General features: G+C 32.3%; 1 protein-coding gene across 4 annotated transcripts; it reads left to right on the top strand.

The window, feature by feature from the left end:
• The first annotated feature begins 274 nt into the window (after positions 1–274).
• LOC148612349 (uncharacterized) lies at positions 275–26,623 on the top strand. 4 transcript variants are annotated; one of them, XM_088593694.1, is made up of 15 exons: positions 276–454; positions 5,307–5,388; positions 6,425–6,466; positions 10,052–10,105; positions 11,131–11,178; positions 12,419–12,451; positions 13,210–13,242; positions 15,637–15,912; positions 19,690–19,752; positions 20,564–20,581; positions 21,353–21,424; positions 22,411–22,644; positions 23,072–23,539; positions 24,128–24,193; positions 25,345–26,623. In XM_088593694.1, the coding sequence occupies exons 2-15, from the start codon at positions 5,316–5,318 to the stop codon at positions 25,752–25,754; spliced, it is 1,890 nt and encodes a 629-aa protein (XP_088449820.1). In that variant the 5' UTR covers positions 276–454; positions 5,307–5,315; the 3' UTR covers positions 25,755–26,623. The 4 variants fall into 4 exon arrangements, with proteins under 4 accessions (XP_088449823.1, XP_088449820.1, XP_088449822.1 ...); XM_088593696.1 differs by having other exon boundaries at positions 277–454; positions 21,368–21,424; XM_088593695.1 differs by lacking the exon at positions 276–454 and adding an exon at positions 2,267–2,421.
• Positions 26,624–26,632: the final 9 nt, after the last annotated feature.

Below are 26,632 nucleotides of genomic sequence, written 5' to 3' on the forward strand. Positions count from 1 at the left end.
CGGCCCATATATTGGCATATATGACCATCAGCATCATTGAACTATTTGCTATGTGTAATATTATATGGTTGACGTGGACATTGAATTTAATTCTCGTCGAAAGAAAAATGTCAAAAATAGAACAAGGGAACTATGTTACTTATTTCCTTGTTCTATATTTATAATGCTTGACACACCTTCTAAATATAGTGCTTAAAAATATAAAAAAAACATTAATTGTATGCACACAAATATTCATTGCCTATGCAACGTATCTAGATTTGGGTTGCTTATGTACATTACTGTTTTTTTTTTTAAATTTGTATAAATTTGTGTAAAATCATAAACAAGATCAAGAATGAGAAATGAATGGGAAAATAACAATAGAGTTTCCCAAAGATTAAGGAAGTTATTGTACATATATACACCACAACTGTATAGTGTCATTATCATAGGAAGGAGAACCCCATAATTTGTGAGTAAAGCTTACTTCACGTGTTCATTTGACCACCATTATATATATATATATTTGCTATCAAAGGTTAAAAAAATATTTGGACTCTAGATTAGCTGTATTATCATTAACAGTTTCTATTCCCTTTTTAATTAGTGAAATGTTTTAATAGATAAACAAAATTGCTAGTACACGATTTTCTAAATAATTGTGTCTTATATCCCTTAAGTCCTATAATGTCTTAGCATTTTCTGGAATTCTGGAATGGACGAAAACCGTTATAGTAAGTTATTGATGAGTGAAACACTTATTAAAATTTCACACACGCTATTGACAAATTTACAAGTTGCATTTCCTGAATATATAAGGAATATTTAAACCGGTGTTTTAGATACCTAATACATGTATAAACTACAAGAAATACTGTCTGAACAAAATTAGTAGGTGCTAATGCTGGGCGTAGTATGTGTACGGGTTTGTCGTAGGTTTATCTTCGAAACTATTGTACTTTATGAGGAAAAACCGACATGGTTACGATTTAATTTTTATCTTTTGATCGTCATTTATTATATCACAAACAATGAACATTTAAGTAAACATAGCAGATTAATAAATACCAGACAGGATATGATACATGTCAAAAGTAAACCAAATTCGCAAACAATTACAAATCTCAGTTAAAAATTATATAGATAGACAAATTGTATATGGAATTGGCACTTTAAAAGAATTAACGTTCTTTATTTGGTATGATGGATTGCATGTCTGATTTTCTTTCGACATAGTTTATTCTATGATTTTATTTATTTTTTTTTTTTGGGGGGGGGGACGGCTGCACTCAGCTTATATTATATCTACCATTGGCTGTGTCTGAGTTTTAAATGGATTGTTACTAATGATCTAGATACTTTGAAAAGCAGGGGTGCCAGCCAGGGTTTCTCAGGAAAAAAAGGAAGGTGCTAGGACATTATTTACTAATTTTTGTTAGATTTACACTGTACATCTGAAAATGAAAATTTGTCCATACAAAGGAGGGTGCCAACCCCCTGTAGCCCCCTCCCCCTCGATTCGCCACTGCCGGCTGTAGCACATTTTGAACCGGGCTGCTCCCATGCTGATATTCGATAGTGTTGATAGGACTTTAAATGTTAATATGAGTACATGTATATTGTGAAGTAAATCATATACACTTACAAATATACATAAAAATGTAGCTCTTCAATTCCTCGTTGTTCTAAACATTTAATCTAGATTTTTTCTGCATGTTCTGAAATTAATCTAAAAGTAAAAATATTGAACCGTATTTGGTATTATATTTTTTAAGCATAAAAACTGTCATAAAGTAAGGCGTGCTTTTATTTAAAAAAACATTTTGAATTCTGTTTATAATATAGTATTTTTGAAATGACAGACTTTGATCTAAATGTGAAGTAAGCTGTCATTTCCCTTCTACAAATATAAAAATAACAAAAGTGTGCTTCATATAAGAAACTTGACATCGTATGGCCTTTTGACGAGTGATTTTAGTTATGGATTTGGTGCACTGAAAATCAAGATGGTCTACAAGTTGAAGCATAGTGAGACCACCTTGCGTTTAATACAACCATGATAACTAGGTGTGATTTCTTTGCTAGCATCCTCCACCTTTTAAGGAAAGTCTACTATTTATGTCGGATAATCTATTTAAAAAGTAAAATCAATTCAATATTTAAAAATAGGGAATGAATGAAACATTAAGTAATACCCCACCAGATTATGGTGAAAATGAGGGGGTGGGAAAAAGTTGAAATAGCCTAACTCTAACAACTACTGTACAGTTTGGATTTTGCTGAAAACTAAACTCAATTCTTATTTCATTGTATACAACAACTATGGAAACTAAAAACCATTGGTCTGTCCTCAAGTTGTCATCTGGAAACGGTCAGGACGGACAGACAGACGAACTTTTCTGAGGGTATCACATAATATCTCGCTACTCTGTTGGCTGGGTAATTATGATAAGATCTTACCTTCAACTGTAATACGGTTTCACTTCAGTTGTTTACCTCACGCACTTGGAGGGTCTAACGTGCGGTCCTTTAAGTATTATTAACTTCATTATGATTTTCAGGTGTATTTATACCTCCTATTTAGGAATCCAGCTGTCGCTGAAGAATATTCTCAGAATCTCTAAATTAGTTTAATACATTGTACAATATTTGTTACTCTCTGGAACAAAACCTCTAGATTTATAATACTCAATTGTTCGAACTTCTTGAGAAGTCTTCTTCGGATACTATTTAACATACTTTTAATTTCAAAATCCCTTAAGTATTTATGCTTCAGTAGAAATGCCTTACTTGGCATTTTCTCTTCAGATATAAGGGGTTGTTATGGTGACTTGTGGCAATATCTAATTATAAATCATCACAAAGTACATGTACTATACACGGCATTTAAGCTCCTATAAAAATGCCGTCTCAGTGTAAAACCAAAAAATCTCCTCAAAATCAAGTAAGTGTTTAACTTTGTAAATTACTAACAAAGATCCGGTCAATCAGCTGGTGAGATTCGTACGAGTATTGTTTCACAAACTGTGCCATTGAAATTATTATTCTTATCAAAAACTTGTTTACGTAAATAATAAGTCTTGTAACATTGAATTCCGCAACTACCTTGTTGCCAATATCCTGAGACTGTGTCATTGCTTGAGGAGAATTAAAATAATCAGCAATAAAGTTGGAACAACATTCGATATGAATTGCTTTAAGGTAGTAGACCTAGGGTAAGGGACACAACTCTTACAAATCATAATGATTTGAATGTTTGTATTCAGCATTTGATACCAAGCTTAAGTAAGCATCTAATTAACTTGGATTGATTTCATTCTGTTTCAATTGAAAGCTTGAAAGGCTTTGGTGAAATTGTATATAATACAAACATATCACTGATTTCAAGAGTTATGTCGCTTACCCCAGGTCTACCTCCTTAAATTGCCTATTTTATTGTATGTAAACTGTTGGATAGGGCCAACTCCATAACAACTCTTGATTGAGATGTTGTACATAAACGTACGTATAAATGTACATGAGCTTTATAATTATACAGAACTTTTATGTAGCGTCAGGACTAAAATATTCCTATAGGTGCATACAAATACTAAAATGACAGAATTAAGAACTACTAAAAAAAATCAAATTCTAAAAATAACCATTTCAAACAGACAATGAAACTTAACAATAAAACAGGTATGGGATCGTGACATAAACGTGAAAAAAGAAGAATATTTTTTTTAAAAATCTATAAATTGTTAAGAAAATAAAAATTGAGACCATAAGAAAATCAATATGAATTGAGAATTAAATGAAACCACAGTAATTCAGCAGAGATAAAAATAAAATCCCAAAATATTATTTGAATAAAATTATAAAAATATATAAATATTTGCATTATAATACTGTTGTGGAGTCCAATAATTAAAAAAGAATTTCTGTTAAACGTAAAAGGACTGTCATTCATATGCCAGTGTGAACAATTGAGTCTTGATATGTTTCTTAAAACTTTCAAATGGCTGTATACTGGATGGTAAAGAGTAATCAAGGGAACCAAGATTTTAACGGAAATCAAAAGAATGTAATCCAGGGACAAAGACCAGACACGGAAAACAGACAATCACAACAAAGAACATAAAGTATCTAAAATAATACATACAAAGTAACATAAGTATATTAGCAATTCGGACTCCACAAAAAACTGTTTCAATGTTAGTTGATGCCATGTCAAATCGTCATTTTGTACCTGAATTTGAATGGTGAGCGTTTTTTTTTTTAATTTCTTTTTCTATTTAGATTTCAGATATCTTTTGTTTTTTTCTTGTTCTAATCATGCATTGTATTCCTGCTTTTTCATTCCTTGACAAATATTCATAGCTACTGTTGAGCAAAGTTAAATGTAATAAAAAATTGAAATTCTATGTAAGGACGGATTTTTCTTACTGGTGAAGTAAATTAATGATGTTGCACGGCATGCGGAGTTCACCAAATTTGCAAGTTAATAAGATAAAATTACAATCCCATTTTAAATTCGCATTTGTGAATTTATATGATCTATTCTTTATCTTTTTTATTCATAAAAATATTTTTACGTGTATTTTAAGAGCAAATAATGAAGACAATCACAAATCAATTTGCATTTTGTTAACCGACGATTTATTTCCTGCATTAAAAATAGGTTTCGGTTGTATGAATAATTATCAATAAAATCCTTCTGTAAAGTGTCACTCATAAACATGTTTTATCGTATCGGTGAAACCGGGATTGAAGACTTCAAATACTTCCTTCCATGTAAAGCTAATAATAGGATTCAATACTTCCTATACAATAAGTACTACAACAACTGGCTATAGTACAAGTATTTACTTTAAAAATGGAATAAGTTTATTAATAAGGAGTGTTAAAATTAGTGGTATATACTTTTCAAGAGTTCAAAGTTTAGATTGTTCGACTTAACTTCAAAATCTGATTAAGCTTTACTCGCTTATTTTATCAGACTGACATTTGAAAAATCTCATTGTGAATGTATCTTCTCTTACTTGTAAACATGAAAACTATGTTAATTGGACGCTTGGTACTTGAATTATTTCTTACCAAACGTTTCGTCCAATGCGGGGATACCGTTTGGAAGGGATCTATCAGAATTGTCATGGAAACTAGTTTTGCAGCCTGTTTTTTCAACAGTCACAAAGCACTGGAATTATTCAAAGCACTAGAACAATTTATTAAGACGTAATATGGGTTTCAATTACGTATTTATCCTCAATAACTGTGAATTTGCAACATACATATATATTCAAGAAAAAAATATGCCCATTCAATACTTATATTTATATTTTCAGATAAAAGCAATGAGTTCTGGCGATTTACAACCAGACGCAGGACCTACAGAACCTGTTGCACCATATACTGTCAACATTCAAAGTAATTATGTTTCAACTTTAATACACGCAGTACTTTTTTATATGATGTACTTAATTTTAAGTTATTTTGTCTTTAATTCCATGTTGAAATAAAAACCATGCATGAAAAAAGCCCGGATGTTTTATAAATTTTCCACCAACCTTAATTCTTTATGAAGAATGCTTTTATGATATCAGCAGCAGTATCGTAGAAACTTACAGAAAATTATTTCCTTCCATTTTTGTAACCTCCTCGGTGGTCGCAGAGTAGCTTGCTCGCCTCGAGTTTGGGAGGTCGTGGGTTTGATCCCTTTGAAATAGGTATACTCACTGCTTCTCCGCCAACCAGGCAGCATCAAGGGAGATCGTGTGTCAGAATAATGTGCCAAAAATGAGTGACATGTCTTTCTTCGAACTGCTGTTTCTATGAACTAATGCAATAAAAATATCTGACTAGTACAGAGCAGGACCTGTTCGATTGGTCAATCGTTCTCATCCTGAAATGCATGAAATATTTGCCACAGTACGTTAATCAAAAATCAATCAACTGCCATATATAACCAGTCTTTATTTTCCCTCATCCAGCTCTTACGATGAAAAAGTATCTTGATTTACAATTCTTGTACAAAACAAATATTATTTGAAAAAAATGTGACGAGCAGAGATTTTTTTCTAATTTACGTTTTGTCTTATGACTCATTTCCACTGAAACCACGTAATTTTTCAGATATTTTTTCCTATTTTGTTTTTGTTTTTGTTTTTTGTTTTTTATGTTTTTTGTTTGTTTTGTTTTGCATTGCTTTTTTTGTTTATTTATTCTTTAAAGTGTTTTGTCGGGATTCCGTTTCACGTTATGTTGTATATGTTTTTGGTAGTTTAATTTGCTTATTTAACATTTTGGTTACATTTACTATATTTGTTCTTGATTTTAATTTACATCTTAGTCTAATAATTTCAAATGTTCTTAATCTGTATTTTTTAATTTCAAAGATCATATTATAATAATGATTTACATTTGAAAGCCTACATGTAGCTTTATCTTATCATATTTGTTTCAGAATCGCATGGAAAACACGAAATACCAGTTGATGAAAATAAAGGTAATCATGTGGGATAAAAACCACTAATTCTGCTTCCCATAAGCTTCAATCCTAATTTCACAACATTCTAATCAATGGCTTCTCTGGACTTTACCTAAACTTTAACATGCAGAGGACTATATACCAGCATGATTCTACATATGTCAGCTCACAATCCTCAGAATAGCGTTTGGGGTTAGCAGACTTGCAGTGCAGAACTGGTTACCGGAAGTGAAGGGTCTATAACTAGCATAGGAAATCCCAGTGTTTTCACAAGATAGGGGTATATTTAGATATCATCGAGACTAGACTCCACATAACAAGAAGCCAAATGCACTTATAAAATGTACAGAAATGTTTTTCCTTTCAGAAACAGTTTTAATATTTGAAATAAAATGAGAACTTTTTTCACAGCGCTATGAGGAACGGGGGTAATTTCGGTGTAGGACTATTTTTGCGTATGTTCCAAATCCTTATTGGTTGAATTGGTGGTCTGTAACCTGTATAGCTAACCCTTAAAAGTGGATGAGGTGGGAAAAAAAATTGTCTCATGCTGATTGATTCCAAAATTAAAAAAATAAATCAAGAAATGTTATGCGGCAGTTCGGTTGTTCAATTGTATAATATTTGTCAAATTGAATTCAATTTTACATACTTGAAATCGCCTATATAACCGGAGATGCCAATATTGCTTAAACGTTGTTTCGAACCACATTGACAATTACTATGGTAATGTGAAGCTTAGAGTTTCAGCTATTCAGTAGAATTCAATTTTAGAAATAACACGCTTTAAAACAATCTTGCCTGTCATCTCGAAGACCAAATTTTGTAACGTGACTGTGACATCATCAATCTCTTTTAATAATTTAATCGTTCAGTTTTGATACTCAAATTAAATTATAAGAAATTACTGAAATTATAGAGGAGGAATTCCTCTTACATGTAACGGTAATCAATGCGAATTTAACCTTTCACCTTAAAAGCACTAAGAGTCTGATTTCAGTCTGACAGGAAGTTAACCTGGCCCCGTTTTCACTAAAGATACGATACGACATGTCGTATCGTAAACATTTGTCGTAAATTTACGGTAGACATAAGACATGTCGTAATTTGTATTCACGAACGTTCTTGTAGCGTTGTTGCTAGCGTTGTAAATCTATAGAACAATCCGTAATAAAAGCCATTTGGACATTGTTCAGCAAGTGCCCGATTAACTAATAAGATAGGGATTTTGCAAGCCTTTTTAGGGACAGTCAAGTCAGTAATATTGATGTTGTCTTTTTAGTACATCGAGAAGAATATATCATTGCACACCGATCAAGATTGATGTGCATTTTTAGATCATGCATTGGTTCCAAATCGGATATCTAAATTTTTTTGTTTAGCACTTCCTTAGATATACATGTGTATTAGTACCAGTTGATTACAGGAACACAACCAAATGTGTAACCCGTATCCGTACCTGCACTATAACACAACATAACATTCAACTACAATAATCATGCACTGGTTCGGTACAGGTATGTCAAATTCCATGTTTGCATTCAACAACTTCAATTTAGTGTTTATACTTTATAGAGGAGTTACGGGTTAGTCATAGTCCATGTTTCACATGAGTTAATCCAAAAAAGATGGAAAAGGAGATAGGTGCACAATGGCATCGTGTGATAAAGATTTTGAAAGTTTAATTAAATTCTATTTAGTGGTTTTAGAATAGAGGAGCTACAGATTAGACAGTTCGCTTTTAGTCTATCATGACAGTCTAATTTGAATCCAGAATCCCCAAAAGATAGAAAATCAAATAAGAGGTACATCACGGTATATAGAGTCTTCATATATATAAACAACATACATCTATTACCACTACTTTGAGGTACAATACTCAAAAAACTCAAACCGGAATAACGCTCCTGAACACTAATATTTAAGTAGCACTCCAGATAAGGATCACGCAAAATGCGATTCATGCGTAAAAAAGCCTACATATTTTTATTTTTGATATTTTGTCTGAAATGTCATAGTAAACAGAAATAAACATGTGGTTTTTCATATAACCCGTGCTCTTAGGAGATAAAAATTATATAGAATGCACTGTAGATTTCAAAATTAAGGGAGATAACTCTGTAAATGGCGCTCAAATACAATAGAATCTACTGTATTTTCAATGTGGATTATCTCCTAAGAGCAGGAAGATTTGAATGAATTATTACGCATCTCATAGTATAGACCCATAAAACAACTTAATTACAAAAATAAAAATATGTAGCCTTTTTTGGGATGTATCACATTTTTCAGATTTTGCATGATTCTTACAAAGACAGCTACTTAACATGTATGCATGTACATGGACAACTTTCTAATCAATAGAAGACTGGTATTGAAGCACTAGCCTAAAATATATTGCTCAACCATGAATATTCTCAATCCTTCTATAGTTAACTCCATGTATATGATTTGGTAATTTTAATGAATAAAAACTCATGGGATATACAATACAAACATCCAGTCAAAACAAAATTCTGCACTACCACAACAAAATAAGAAATGATATCGGTGTGCAAGCTTTTTTGAAAACGTATACTTGTTTTAAACTATTATACTTAAAGTCACACTGAACTGTTAAAATTCAATGTAGAAAAATGGAAATCGTAAAAAAAAATAACTCGCTACAGCCAATGATAAATTAAATAGAAACATTAATTGCAATTCCTTAACGGTGAAAATACTGTGGAGAATCAGACAGAAATGACAAATTGAAAACTTAAAATGTCAGAATAAGAAATTAGACGGTTGGAATTATGATGAAACTAACATTATAATGATGCCCGATAAGGTACTGTTTTAGACTGCAAAATATACAAAGCAAGGATATTTTTTTAGTTTCATATCTTATAACAACATTTAATATTCATATCATTCGTCTTAATGTTTGTTGCATTATGATGAAAATAAATTTCAGTTGTAAAATTGTGAAAGGCAGTTAAAAACTGTGAGAGGCATCTTTTTTTTCAAATACTGATATATTCAACTTCGTCCTCTTGCAGGTTGTTTGTTTGTTTGTTTGTTTTCTTTTTTTTGTCTATTCGTAATAAACTCAATGCCAGTGGTAACCTGCTAGTTTAATTGTTGTATTGAATGCGTCAGTGGATGTTCAGTCTTTCATAAAACCTGCGTATGTAGTCTGAGTTCGTTAGGTCTAGACTGATTACCGATGTATCGCTAGTAGCTAATACCTGGAACGTAGTTCCGGGATCCAGGATAAGTTAGTTCCAGTTAGCTCTTATTCAAGATACAAAGAAAACGTCACTGACTCCGTGTTATTCTCCAACCCAAGTCCTTTGTGTCTATCTGATGGTAATCGCAAGTCATTAATCAAATAAAACATCGTTCAACAATGCAACCGAGAGTTAATAACATAGCTAGACATGTGCTTGATTTCGGTATTTTGATTGAGGTTTCCCCATAATAATGAAGACCATTCCTGAAATAAAGAGACTTTTTGTTGAGTAAGAAAACTACATTCTGCCTAGTCATCAAAATATTATACAGCAACTGAATTCCTTTTTTAAACTTTATTCTTAATTGAGTTTGCTTTTTATTATTTAGATAGTGAAACTGTGCATGAAGATATACTGTCATGTTCTCCAACAAGCGTAAATAGTAAGTAATACATTATCATCAAATATTTAATGTTAATGTAACATGTGAAAAATTAAAACCAGAATAAAACTTACACCGTATTAATCGTTACTTTTCCGTCAAACATGTGGCAAACGGAAAGCTATTTTAATAAATTTAATCAAATTAAATTAAGATAAATAAGAGTAATATCGAAATTATAAAAATGATCGCCAAACTTAGAAAAAAAAGCAATAACCAAATGAAAGCGGACCTATAAAACAAATACATTGTACCAATAGCTATGAAAAAAGTAAAATTGGAATTTACTTCTTTCAACTTAATTTTGTTGAACTCAGTTTCGTTTTTACTGAAATGCTTAGTTATTGTATAAAAATTAATGGTAAAATATTCATGTATTTTAATATGCAGAATATGTATTTGTTCCAAAATTTTACAATTATGAATTCATCTAGACTGTACTTATTAACACTGCAGCATTAGTCTTTGTACTCCATTCTGTCGAGGGATTATCAAAACATATGATTCGTTGAAGATTTTTTTGTGTTTTTTTCTACTGAAACACTTGAGTATGCAAAATACATCGCTTGCAAAAACTAATAGTGAAAAACTGCCTGCATGAGAAAGAAATGTTTGCAAACACAACTCTTTGGTGTTTCTGTGTTTTGTAATAACAGATATATAAAACTTCAGTATACTCATCTTTCAATGTGATATGTAATTAAAGTTTTAAACAGACGACACATCATTCACCACTAGATTTACAATATACTTTTTACGCATTATTTGCATTAATAATTTAGATCATTTAAGAGATTTAGTGTCTGTCCTATCAATATTCGTTAAATACAAGTATATTTTGTTTTAATTGCTATAGTTGGTTTTATTTTTTAGGTATTGTTTTGTAGTTGGCATCTTGTTGATATCGTTTAATATTTTCGATTTGTTTAGTGCTATGGTCTCAGACTACAGATATAGCTTCGATATTTACTGACAGATTTTAATGATACATGTAACCTTTAATTGACTGTATTGTTTATTTTAAGCTTTTCTGCAGTACAGAGAGGATAACAAATTAAACGTTCATTACTCACGTAAATATATTGATAATACATTCGATCCGCACCAACAAAACCCTCTACCATTTGTTCATAAAGGAGTAGGTTCGGTAACTAAAGGCCCTATTTTGGCCCCCGTATTGAACTTCTTTGAAAAATATTGTTTTTACCTATACTAGTTAGTTTATTTTAAAGGATGATGAATGTTGTTAATACATCTCAGTCGATTTTGGCGATATCATGAATGTTTTTGACCTAATAGCGGTCAAAATAAAGACATATTAGTGAAATATTCTATTTTGTTACATTTTTGCACATATTTTTCGATGGTTTTTGCCTAAATCGGGATTGGCCGTGTTTATCCAAAATATTGACATATGTGTTGCATATTACAATACTACACAATATATATAAAGATCAAGAAAGAAGACGCATGCCGCCACATTTCTGTTTCACAAAAACCGTCAAAAATATACTGAAATATTGAGATTTTGTGGATTTTTCATCATTTAGGCAATTTTGTTGGTGCTACAATGACGAGATACTTTTCTGTTTCTGGCCTGAATCTTATCAAACTAGCTGGTGTAAACACTTGTGTGTATAAAAACGATAAAAATCTTAATTTTGAACAACTTCAAATGTTGACGCCAAAATTGGCCATAACCGAATCTTCTCCTTTTATTTTAGTTATTTTATTGCAACGTCTCGGTACAATTGAGAAATTGTTACCTTGAATTCGTAAGATTTAAAAAAAAAAACTGTTTGTGAACACCCTTTTTTTTAAGTTTCCTTGACAAAGGGTCCATGAAAACTTTTTTTATTACATTAAACAAAGGTTATTGGTCATGACCTGTGTAGTTACTGGATATCAATGAAAAGTTCATGTAGATGACGCTACATTTGTAACACTGGAAACCTGTGGTCTTAATCTATTTAGTCAATGCGGTCAAAGTTATGTTAGTAACTGGTAGACCACATGGTTTTCTGTGTCTGTTTTGTTTTCAATTAATATTTGATTGTGTCTGTCGCGTTTTGTAAATTTACTTTTATCGTTTTATCGAAGATAGAAATTTTCTGTTAAGCTCTGACACTCCATCATATTTTAATCTTAGTTATTTCAATATATGTTTTCAGTCGGTGTGCAAGCATTGCATGATCTGGCATCAAAACACTTAAGATTCACTGCAACTTACTTTTAAAAAATTGATACATATAAACAATGTTGTGTTAAGTATGAAGGTCAGTTTTGATAACATGTTTTGCTCTTTTTTCCCAGAATTTCTTCTAGATGTAAAAAAGAAACTGGGCCGTAAGTAAATGCATACGGCATATATATGTGCATTTCTGAAAGTTTGTATATACACTAAACTAATCAAGCAATCTTGTATGAATTGAATACTAGTTTTTAAATTTAAGTATCTGATTCAGTCTTCGTACGAACAAGACAGGTTGGGAAACATTGAATGAAATAACCAACCACTTTTGTGGCGTAATGTTACTATTTGTTTCATCAGAATCATGGAATACAAAAGATTTCTTGTATATCATTTTGGTAAAATTAATTATTGTTTTATTTATGTTCTATTTGTGCAAATAAACATTTCAATGGTAAATTAATCATTTCCAGATATGATGAGATGATCATACATTTCAAATATTGACGACTTCTTTGCCGTAAATCAAAATATGTGGTCAATGGGGTCATGTCATTCGTGTGTCAAATTTATCCCATGTTGTTGATTCTGACATAAACATGTATTTATATAAATGTTTTGTTATGATGCATACATGCATACATGTATTTTCATGTTAATGTTAATTTAACAATTCAGGTGAGAAAATATCACAAATATCAATTTTCTTAAAACTATTATATTCTATCCGAATACGTGGAACTATACGAATTATACATTTTAGTATGAGAATGTGTCATGTTTATTTAAACAATACCACTTTCTGAGTAAAAATGGTATAATAATTATACAAATAATAAATCCTTTGCGACAGGTTAATTAACATCATTCAAAATTTATTTTATCTGAAACCAATTTGAAACTTCATATTCAGATGTTCCAGAAAGCCAAATAAACGAACAAAATCGTAAGTTTTAGTTCATGTACTACACGTGATAATTCAAAGGTATACTAAACATTTTATTGGTTTTTTATAACCTAAATCATTGTTTTAACGTCCGAATGCCAAAATCCACGTTATTTCAAGCATGAAAAAAATCTGAGTTAGGGAGAACATTCCATAGATGGTTAAGTAATAGATTCAGTCCAAAAGTGAACGAATTCCGAAATGGCTGGATTATTTTGCGATCTGCCGATTAAGTATATTATGACAAGTCCGTGCTGTACTGTATCAGGAGAAGCAAATATCCCCTCGGTTAGAAAATAGCAACAAAACTCAATATCGCACAATCAAAAGAGAAACGGATACACGAAAACCTGAAACAACGGCAGATATTCTGTTGGGAGATAAGAAGTTCAAATACTAAGGACCCGAAATGTTACCAATTCAATCACCGTCTCTCCGGTGAGCAGAGAAGGCAATAAACTCTGTGGTATCACAGAAGATGAAACAAATGATCGAAGAATTAAATGTGCAACTTCGCTATTTCTATCTGAATGAAACTAAATGTGTGAGGCAGATGACATGATTAACCAGTTGGGCGCTAATGAAGGGAACATTTGATTTTTATAGGCGGGGCTTGGACCAAATTTGAGATAAAAAGGTTGAGTGACTGATTGGTGTTTAACGCCCAAACAGCAATATTTCAGCTTTATTCGGGTGATGAACATAAGATGGATGATAAAGTGAACATGAAAAGATGATAAAATGAAAAATTGGACGGGTCACAAGGATAATAGGGTCGGCACTGGAAAAAGGGAGGGGGTAGGGTCGGGTAATTTAGCATCCTGCGGCGGAGCGCAAAGATTCCTACTGCTATCGAATACCATATCAGGGTTCTTTAACGTGCGAGGAACGTGGCGTCTTTCCCAACACGTTGCACCACTATGGTTTGCGGTCAGAATTTCCGTATTATGGCCTGACGACCCTAAAATGAAGCATGCCAGTGGTACCCCATTCCACCACACAACCAAGTCGCAAAAACTTTGATCCTAGCCACACCCACTGTCTTGCAACTTTACGTTTGCCATTACATCTCCAACAAGGACCAAAATAAGTTTGGAACTTTTTTGGGGAGATTGAAGAATGATCAATAGAGTTATAACTAGCTTGCTTAGTGTTGTCTTTAGATGCATTGTTGGTCTTAAATTACTTTTAGGTGAAGCCACGTATAGAACCAAGAGTTACATTTCAATTATAGCCCAAGAGGACTCGGGATACCTAGCTGTTCGCAGTCTAAACTGTGAATCATAGAATACCCATCCGTGTCATGATTACCTTGTACAAGTATTAACCAAACTAATTGTTTTCTTATGCTTAGGTATTTCCTGACCCCAATTTAGCCACTTTTCTAATACAATTCTCATGTAAACAATGAAAGCCGGGTTCCATGTGTAAGCCCTCATTATCCCGTTCTATGTTACCAGAATTTAATCATAAGTCCCAGCCCATTCAGGTTTCAAGGGTTTAGCTTTTTGCCGACCTCAGAAGAGTTGAAAGCTCAATGTACACCCCATCCCATATTTTTCTTTCTCTTAAAATGTAGTTCTACGAGAATATGGGCACATACAGGGTCAGGTACACTCGTGGTGTAATACCATGTACAGGCGTCAGTATTTACGATATGGGATAAAGGTGACTAGTCTCTATCAAATAGATTGATTGTTACCATACCCCTATAGGATGAATCCGTCTGTGAAGAAGCCATATAGAGCTGTGTTGACTAAAATTTACCTTGACTGATACTTCCGCACATGAGCTGTGTTGTGTGTTGGGTGAATGTAGTGTGGCATGGCTCCAGGAGCAATATTTTTCAACATACTTTGTCATTTTTTTATTCAGTATATCTGAAATCTGTTGTGATTGGATGTATTTTCTGGTTGAAGAACTGGGCCTTCCTGTGTTTTCTCCTTCTTCTTGAGTTCCTACGTTTTATAGTCTTATAGTAGCAGGGGAAACAAGGGTGGCTCGGTATTCCCTGTACAGTATAAGCATATATTTACCCGGAACTTTTACCTGGAGTAAATCCGTTTTCATAAAAATGTTTATCTTTATGCAATGCACACACTTATAATAATTTGTACAAATATATAATCATCATATAACAATTAACAGTAAACGGTTTTGAATGAATCACATTGCATTGTAACCCTCTATGAAAAATAGTTACTACGAATTAAATTTAAACGAAAGAGCATGATTTTTTTACAATCATTGTTCTAAACTCCATATATTTATAATATATATATAAAACAGTTGATCATGAAATGAATTCTGACAATGTACTATTCACGTGATTTATGTCAAAATCACATTTTTAAACGTTTTTCTATGTTTACGATTTTCTATCATTTTTATTAGGAACGAATTTGATGGAACACCTTTTTCTTCTTATGATTGATACTCAAGATTTTCGTTGGAGAACATTTACTGCCAATTTAGGATATGATGCTTCCCGACTTATGATTATTAGTGAACAAGAAAAACATTCCCGATTCGTTCCGTATCTACATAATTGGCTGGATCAAATATCAAAGCTGCGTTACAAAGCTGAACAACACCTGTTCTGGGCGTTGGAAGGATTACCGCAGTCAGATGAGCTTCGACAGAAGCTAAAAGAGATATTCAATTTGACAGGTATAATAACAAATAAAAAAAATGATAGTTTTTCAAATTTACCATTTCCACTTTATTGATATTGCCATGGCCAAGTATGTCAATACATGACAGTATTAACGTATATTTGTTCCATGTAACAAACAAATTAACAATAGTCAAATCCGCATTAAACATTTTGATTACCGTAAATTGACAAATTTTATAAAATTCCATAATACTTTTTGTTTTTTTGTTTTTTGTTTTGTTTTGAAAAAACCTCTTTTCCGTAAAAAATGGGACACCAAACTGAACATAATTGTCACAATAAATTGTTCCTACATTTAATCTACATGGAAGAGGGATATTATATACATATTGCTTGTAGTAGAGGGAGGTACATTTTTTGTACTCCGAAGTAACACACGAGGTAATTTATCACCCGAGACGCTAGTTAATCAGCATATCTCCCTCTACTACAGGCACTATGTGTTATGTTATACTGAATACATGTACGTTAACAGACTTTACTGATGTATCACCCTCCAAAATATGTGTTATATTCAGTAAATGCATTTTAACACATTTGTTGCACTTCCTCATACCTGTTTTCCAGTTGGTATTGAACAGTAGCTGAAATAAAATGTGTATGAGTTTTGAAGAATTTAATAAGCCAATAACAACAAATTTAAACAAGTAACAACTTAAATTTTAGTTTGTAACGTAAATTTATGTCACTTCAAGTGAAATTTAAAGATTACATGACAATCAGTGTTATTCATATAGGGCATAACATTTCTGTTAGTTGATTCAAGTACATTTTGTAAATTGTTAAACTGCATTGGATAACGATGGCACAACAGGTAGAGAATAATGTCCTGCTCCAATAATTTGTTTTGTCATCCTTCTCAGCAAGAGCTATTGAGTTTCTTCTTCGTCAACGTTTGCAAACGCTGCAATTAGCAAACTGCCGTCTGATGTTTTCGTTTAAGCGGAAGTGCAAATTTAAATGTGAAACTGGAAATGTGCATACGTGTTTGGAACGCAACTTACTGTTGAAGCGGGTGTTATATCGAAAGTGATCAATTGAAATGATCTACCGTGATACATGGCGATATACCGTGACGTGACAGCCAATTATAATTAAGGGGCGGGACACAGTAAGAAATAGACCAAAATACCAAATGTCTCTTAAACCAATCAAAACTTCAGATTCTTGTATGCACTATAATACTTATACATTTCGTCATTCCATCATCTCGTCCGTTAGATTTGGAGAATATTATCACTTTTAAATGTTCACGCAATCAGTAATTTTCGTCCAAACTATAATGGATTTTTCTACGTATACAATTAAGTACCATTCCATGTAAAAATCAGGCAATGGGTGGCACATCATTTTTCTCAATTTGGTCTTTTTTTTTTGCCTCAGATACAATTCAATACATTTAGAAAACAACCGAAAAGCTATTCAAATTTATCCTGAAGCATCTGTGACGTAGCTATTTTTTACTGCCTATATAGGAAAAAGTGTGGTAATTTTCCCGCCATTTTTCCTTAGTGCATTTCAACTAAATTTGACCTTTCAATATCTTAAAATGGCAAAATTTACAATCACTTTGATGGTTATTTCTAGAGGTTGCGAGGTTAAATACTTGGATTTTCAAATAAAATTTCTGTGATTTTTTGTTTGTTTTTTGTTTGTTTGTTTGTTTTTGTTTTTGTTTATGTTTTTGTTTATGTGCCACACATTTTGTCTGATTCTTAGACATAGGAGTACTTAAAAGTGAATAAATCACGTAATATAATTTAAAGCTTCAGTTTGACGAGTTGTACATTTAGAATATTGATGTTTATTATCCAAAGTCATCTTTGTGTGATCAAATAATTAATAAATTTATTTTTCCTGTAATGTCAACGTAACAGATGATTTTCCACAAGCATATCATGTAAAGAGATAAGAAAATTCATATTTTAAGGTGTGCAAGTTTCCTTATCTCACCCACGGGTTGAGACAAAACAAGTGGGCATCCAATATTTGCCCCGTGCAGGTCCGGGTGTTAAAAGAATAGGCCTGCAGCAGCGCTAAGCTTGTCGTAAAAGGCGACTAAATAGTGCTCAGAAACCTAGCCGGGGGCTAGGCGCTCTGCCCACAGAGTAACTGGGATGTGTGCCCAAGGTGGTGGAATGGGGTACCCCTGGCGTGTTACATGCTGGGGCTGTCAGGCTATAATACTGAAAATCTGACCGCAAACCATAGTGGTGCACCGTGTTGGGAAAGATGCCACGCTCCTCGCACGTTAAAGAACCCTGCTGTGGTATTCGATAGGAGTAGGAACCTGTGTGCTCCGCCACAGGAGGCTAAATTGCCCGACGTTACCCATCCCCCCTTTTTGCAGTGGTAATCAAAATTTGTCGACCCTATTATCCTTGTGGCCCATCCTTCTTTTTCATTTCATGTTCATTTTATCATCCATTTCATGTTCATTGTCTGAATATAGCTGAAATATTGCTGCTCGGACATTAAACCCTAACAAACAAACAAACAATTGAAAAAAAGTTAAGCCCATGTCACACTAGTCCATGTTTACACTACGTTCAGTGCGATCTATGATAAATAAAGGTCCTGGTAAAATCATGTTTCGAGCGGGTAGAAAATGCAGATTTTTTGTGTTTTCACGATAGTACCACGCGTACGTCCTTGTTACGCTTCTACTATGATCTTGCTACGATCATACCACGATTTTATTATGCTTATCATTATACTACTATGGTCATCGCTTTCTTAATACGACCTGTCGCGGTTTAACATATTGCAACGCGACCTTTCTACGCTTCCACCATGATCATTCAACGCTCCGCCCAAGAAATACTCTCAAAATACGACCAGATTTTGCCACGACCGCATTATGCTTGTTTTGAATATGTTAAAAGTTTCTCCACGATCATGACCTTACTACGACTTCAGCACGATCTTATTGCCATTATTTCGGTCATAGCACGATTGTCAAAATTCGCCAATTTAAAAAAAAACGTGGTGCGATCATGGTATATAATAAGACGTGGGTCTGATTCCCCCGTCATTATTGGACGATCATATCTTACCAACATGTGTTTGAAAATAATTCTTTTGAAATGTTCACTGTGAAAGTACTATAATAAATTGTTCGTGGGGTACCACTTTTTGTGGTTTTCGTGGGTAGACCAAACCACGAAATTTAGTTCCCAACTAATACGAGATTCCCAATGATGTGTATACTTCAGTACGCTGTTTTCAAAAACATTAAAACCAGAATCCACGAACTTGTGTTTTTTCCCTGATCCACGAAAATTGGTATCCACGAATTAAAGTACTTTCACAGTCATTGAGAATAACCGATGGCTGATTACTGTTTACATCCAGTGACTGTTATGAAATTAAATTATTTATATTTTACACGTGGTCGTGACGTATCACTTGCCACATTAAAATGTAGACCATTACAATTCAAACAGTTAATCGGAAAATAAACTCGAAGTGAGAAAAATAATCAAACACCACATTTTCTTATGCAAGATTGTGAAATCTCAGATCCTTAGATTTGGTAAGATGTAATAGTTCTCTAACTCAATATGGAGCCTCACTAGAAAACGATTAGATCTTGCAATCGGGTGACTAGTCCATATTTTGCATTCGTACAGGTGTTAGATTTTTATTGATCAGAATTGTGAGTTAAGTTCAGGATTAAAAAAAAAACATGTACAATAATTTCTTGAGAAATAATTGCGGTTAAAATAGTTTAGACATTTCGCAAATATTTCATGATTATTTTTATCTAGAACCTCCACTTAAACCACCAGATAAAGAAGTGACAAAACTCAAAGAAATACTGAATGAAGAAGGTAACTTATATAAATCTGAATTGGAACTTTGATATGTTGAACAAAACCTAAACGAAATAGTAATTGAACAATCAGAGAATATATGCTAGTATGGTGAACCTACTTGACCTGAACTTGTAGATTTAACACAAAAAACGAGAGTTTTCGATTTAGATTCGGAATTATTTTCTAGTCAGTTTAGAAATAAGCACATTACAGTGTGTTTATCATACATTTATTATTTTACTTTTTATTTTCCAAAAAAATGACTTCTTAATCTGACCATTTACATGTATTTGAATTTTCTATCTCAGAGTAACCTTGAAAAAGAATAATTAATTTTTTAAAGTAAAATTTCAAATTTTCTCAAGTATTATGAAATAAATCCATTCTATGTTAGAAACCTACATTTACATGTACATGTATGCTTCGTTAATAAAACAAATACTAAGCATATCATTATTGGAAAATCCACTGTCAGGGTCATATCTCATAGTCCTGTTTAACTCTAAATTCTAACACCGCGCTTAGAAGACGCTTACCCTACCGGTGCACTTGGTCCTTGCTCCCAGGTTTAAGTAGAGTCCGAATTGCTCATTTGCTTTTGTTGCTTTGTATGTATGATTTTAGTTATTTTATGTTCTTTGTTGTGTTTGTCTGTTTTCCATGTCTGGTCTGTCCTTGGATTACATTCTTTTAATTACCGCCATAACCTTGATTCCCTTGATTACATGTACTCTTTCAAACCGCAATTGCATTATGTTTTCAGTAGCTTTAAAATCCTGTAAAATCTTGAAATGCTTTACAAAGTTTTCTCATTGTTTAATTTCAGGAAGTGTAGCATCTATAGGTTTGTAATGTTCTATATAACCAAGGTTGTATATCTTATTTCGTCTGAACTTCTTCATATTACACTTTGTATGCAAACAGATGGACCATTACAAACATGTAATTTTTATGCAATTTATTCAAGGAATCTTTAGTTAATGAAATCTTTATATTAAAACAAGCAAAACAACTTTTATTTCTTACAACTTAATCTTTTGCGCAACCATTCGCAGTTATTTAGTTACACATGGGATACTGACATGTTAATTTCTTTTTTGGAAAATATGCAGATGTTTGTTCAAATTGTCTATTTTGATAAACAAAGAAAAATCTTTTTCAAGTGTAATTCCGGTATGATTTTCATATAAGAGAGTACATTCATACAGCCCAGAAGCCTTGTATTAGCTGTTCTTGGGGTAGTTTAGTTTTGGATAAATTACTTTTCATCACTACTTTCGAAAAGTATGTAATAAAATATCAGGCGTTGACACAAAACCTCATGATAGAGATTACTTGCGGGGAAATTATTCACTCTCACATTTCAAAGAGTTATAAGGAATTCATCGAAGCACGGACTAGAATAAATTATATCACTCACAAGCATGGTATATGGTTGAATTAATCATCTTAATAGATCAGACGTATTTTAAAATGTTTTATTATATCATAAATTATGTCATCATTTCAATATTTATTAATATTTCTCGCTAAACTTATGCTATGAATACTATGTAACCTGTGAAAAGTATCAATTTAATCAAGTCAATATATTTCATATACATATCTATTTGAGTACATATCATTCAAGCTGACAAAGTTAGGTACTTCACGCTATGCCAGGCGATTTGGAATGATCTGACAGCAGGTAAGTCAATAATGGTACATGTATTTGTCAGTGTGAAAACATGCAGGTAGTGATACACATTAAATTGTTCGGAGCATGTTTCATTGCTTAAGTTCAATGAATACACCCGGAAAGCAAGAAACATATAATAGTACTGAAATAACTTGGTAAAGAGGGACAATTTTTTTAGATTACGGGGAAATTTTCAGCACTTGTCAGCCAATATCCAAATGATAAAATGTGTCTTCCTGTTCCCCACATGCATTCATCTATACTAAAGTAGCTGTCTTTGTAAGAATCATGCAAATTCTGTAATATTTGATATACCCCATTGTTATTTGTGTTCTTAAGTTGCTTTACATGTCTTTATAATAAATGTATAATTGTTTATTCTGATCTGTCTGCTCTTAGGAGATAACCCACATTAAAAATTCAATAGTTTCTATTGTATTCTAGTGTCATTTACAGAGTTATCTCCCTTAATTACGAATTCTGCAGAACATTATATATATTTTTTTTATCTCCGAAGAGCACGGGATATATGAAAAGCTACATGTTAAGTTATGTTAGCTATAATAACATTTTAAACAAAATATCACAATTAAAAATATGTAGGCTTTCCAACCATTAATTACATTTTGCATGATTCTTATGTGCAGTACTATTGTGAGAGTTTTTTAAGTCGTGGATACCAATTTTGTGGATTATGGAAGAAACACAAGTTCGTGGATACTTGAATTCGTGGTTTTGTGATTTTCAAAATACACATCAATGGAAATTCCTTTTCTTTGGGAACCAAATTTCGTGGTTTGTCCTACCCGCAAAAACCACGAAAATTGGTACCAATAGTACTTTCACAGTACTTTAAAATTGTCTTATTTCTTTTAAACATCATAATTTAACATTGCACGACAATTTAAATTCCAAATTATAATAAAAAATAACATGATTGTTATATGTTAACAATGTCTTTTTTTAATGATATTTTGTCCAATATGTCAATTTAGATCAAATCAGAGAGCTAAAAACGTGCCTGCATATGACAAACAAAAAGTTTAAGAAGGCTGCATTAGAGAAAATCGATGATGGAATTGATTTACTAAGAATTCTACAAGAACGGGATCTTCTTCGAATCGATGATGTCTCGTACTTAAAGACTTTACTGGCACACATATACCGGGATGATTTAACTAGGAAAGTTGAAGAATATGAAAGATTGTATCACTGTCAATACGTGCCAGGTATCTAGTAGTCTGAAAAGTAAATTTCGCCCCATTGTTATAATTATATCTGCGATCTAAAATTTATTAAGTTCTCTTCGGAACGAGGTTAACATCATCTTTTTATGCAATACTTTTGGTGGCTTAAATGGTGTTTTAGCGAAGCAAAATTGTCAATACGAAGTGTTATTTGGTGATCCATTTTGTACTTGTAATATTGCAGTTATTGTCCGCAGAGTTGATCAGATGATTTATTTTAGTCTATATGTTCATTCAAAATTCCTTTTTTTTTTCCGGAACAATATATATCTGGTTACAAAACTTACAAGATTAAATAGAACTTATACTTAAATGATATTAAAAAGCAATGAAAAAAACAAACATCTAGTTTAAGTAATACGAGAAAATTGGTAAAATATTGATAGTTTATATACTATATTTTTCTAAGATTCAAATCCAAAATTGAAAGATTTGCATGAACAGGAAGCTGTCCTGTTGCGAAACATTGATTTGAATAAAACTGCTCAGACGAAACTGCATGACGAACGAAGGGTTTGTAATGAGAAAATTGACAGGGCAGAACAGAAGATACGAGGTATCGAGGACAAAAGAAGAGAAAACGAAACAAGCAAAAAGAAATTAAAAGAACAAATAACAAGTAGTGAAAACAAAATAAAAGAATTGCTTCTGGAATTAAATGACATGAAAGATAGAGAAAAAATGCTTCAGGAAAGTGAAAACAGTCAAATCGAAGAAGAAGCAAAATATCGTCCTCGTAAACATCAACTGCAATGCAAAAAGGAAAAGTTAGACAAATTGCTACAAGTTGAGGACGAAATATACCGAACGACCACGGAAAATTTAGAGACGATTCAACAAAAAATTAAAGACTTTCATTTACAAAATAATCAAAAAGGTAAGATATGACTGTGTCAAATTATGAAATAGTAGTCTTTAAAAATATCAGGCAATAAAGAACTTTAAAAGAATTAGTTATGCACAATATTGATAATCTATCTTCTATCTTCCGTGCAATTTATTGACGTTACATGTATTTTCACAGCATCTATGTTTAAATATTACTGATTGTTTATAGATTTGTTTATTTATGATTTTTTAAGTTTGAATTATAAGAATGATATGACTAGATACTTACTTTTTCTAGTTGTTTACTACGGTGCTTTGCTTTGACTATTGACAGTTGAAAATACTCAGCTATGCCTGCGTTTTATCATTCATTTTCAGACGAAATTCGCACCCATTATGTTTTTTTTTAAATGTTATTACAGTGCAGGAGTCCACATATACTTTTTCTACGTATATGTATCGTTCAATACATGCTTAACATTCAAAATAAATAAATTAAGCCGTCCTTACTTGAAAATATGTGCAATTTTTAAAATGTCAGCAAAGATAAGGATAACATTATTAAAAAAAACTTCGTACAATTATATTTAAGTTTGACACAATTTGAAAACTGTATTTGCTTTTTGCTTGTCCTAAGCTTCCAGCAAAATCGACACTGATGCAGCCCCAACAGATGGAAGGCCACCAAACACTGTATCTGGAGGTTAATATTATTTAATGTATAAAAGATATGTAGTGCAAAGCAAAATATATTTTAACACTCACATTTGTTTTATTCTGCTTATGATATTAAGTGTTAGTCTATGTAAGAATCAGGCAGTGGATGAAACATGGTATGAAAAAAACCTACCATTTTGGTAGTTTAATTTGACTATTTGCACCATCAGAATCAAGGAAAAAAGACAAGATTTCCCAAATCATGCTGGACCACTGAGTTACAATTTCATTGAAATGCACTGAAAATGAACATTTCAAGGGCAGATAACTCTCTCAAAAACCTAATTTTTCTAACATTCTATTGAAAAATTTCTGCACAAAGCCAGTAATGCAGAGATCAAATAATGGTCTTTTCATATAGAGAAAGAATCCTTGAGTGATATTTTATTGTCATATCAGTGGGGTTTTGACATGCATGTTTTTCCCATTTTGCCTGATTCTTACAAACACTTACACTGAACGCATCAGTGTTCAACTATTAGAAAAGCGTAAGGCAGTGTGATTTCTTATCAAAATTCTGCCTCATTTATGTGTTTGTTATTAATACAAGAATTGTTCTAATAATAAGTTCTTGATTAATTGGAACAAGGATACAACTTGAAGCAATTACAATGCGTTGCTTATCACAGTTAGTTAAATAAATTGCGTTTAGCTTGATAAATAGTCGTTAAATCACAATTCGATCAAGGCCATTTTGGAATTCATTAAAATCAGTTAGTTCTTTGCACACAAAATATTTGATGGTAAATATCGTAAGAGACTGGCAGATAAAGTGCGTGATCCGCAATTTCACCTGACAACGTTACATCAAATCGACTGTGACGTCACCGATAAACATGATAACGTTTGAAAAGGTGTGCGGAAGTGACGTAGTAAAGCCCATTAGATGGCAGACATTGCCCTCATAAAATGTTATTGCAGTGGGGGCAGATATCATATTGGAAACAATGCATCTATTACTTATGTAAAAACGATGACTTTTCAAAGAAATATGTGTTATTTTGGTTTATATTTTCATGGAAATTTCTGGAGCATTTTGCCTCATCCTCAAAATCTTTGTCAATGATAATTCTATTTAATCTTTTGTCTTGATTTCATGTTTCAGTCACTTGAAATCACAATGTTGTATGTTTCCAGATATTATGATATTGTCAGCAATGGAAGATAACAGTGATATGGAAGACTTTAAAAATGACATGAAAGATGCCATTGGGCAGGAATTACTTAATGTTGCTGAAGTACAAATTGTCAGCCATGAAATGATAAATACTTTAGACAATATCAACAGATCAATTGGAAAATCAAAACTCCTACTATTATTATTATCACAATCATTTACAACGAATTACTGGGTTCGTGTATGCAGTCTCACAAACTTTAATGACGCATTGTATTCCAAGTCACCGCTCATTGTCCCAGTTCTTCTAAAAAAAGATATGGACATACCTATGGGTCTCAAATCTGCAAATCCTTTATATTTTTATAGACGTGATAGATATTATACAGATGCCCTTAAGAAGTTATTGAGTCAGTATACAGATAATTAGGAAAAAAAATATAAAACATCCTACTTAACGTTGTCCGCTATTTGATTAAAATCATATAAAGACTCTTGAGAGCCTAAATTTCCCACTTGTATCCCAATTCTTCCCCCATCTTTATGAATGTTGATGTCAGGAATAAATTTTCAAGCAAATACTACAGTTCATTCAATATGAGTCAAAATTTCAGTTAAAAAAATTGATTCTGGGGATCAATTCAGTTTTATCATATCTTTGCAAACATCTAAGTATCTAAATGATAAAAAGGATCTAGCCTAATAAAAGAGAAGTCAGATAGCATATTATATTTGCATTTTTTTTTATTTACCGTTGACACCTATGGTCGTTTTAGAGGACCCACACATTTCTGTATTAGAATTGATCATTGATAAAACGCAGCATGGATACGCACAACATTCACTCTCCATGTTTCTACATTCATTACAAGTGTTTTTTTTTTCACGTCAGGTCTTAATAAATGACATTTGTTTGAAAATAAATTTTGTGTTCTTTATTTATCAATTCTCAGAAACAAACAAACTGATTGTTATTGTTACAATGAATGTGTTTTAAGGTTCGACAGCTTGTATGAACTTACAACATAAAATCAATGTTACTGTAAACAAATTATGATGTTGACTGCATTACCGTTCGGGGAGGGTTGTGCAATATGCTTAATTTATATTGGGGTCATGCAGATGATGCTAATACATATATTTAAGCAAGGTCTGTTAGACCCCGACAGCATACAATTAATGGTAACACAACAATATCAATATGTACAAAAACGATATCTACTTAAAAAATGCTTAAAGTTATGCTGAATGTGATTACAGCTGTGATTAAAATATACATTAAATAAATTTTCTTTTGAATTTTATAGC

The sequence above is a fragment of the Perna viridis genome, chromosome 7 (genome assembly GCF_037379345.1).
Source record: "Perna viridis isolate PV_CMFRI_1.1 ecotype Kerala chromosome 7, ASM3737934v1, whole genome shotgun sequence".
In the NCBI taxonomy this organism is placed as follows: domain Eukaryota; kingdom Metazoa; phylum Mollusca; class Bivalvia; order Mytilida; family Mytilidae; genus Perna; species Perna viridis.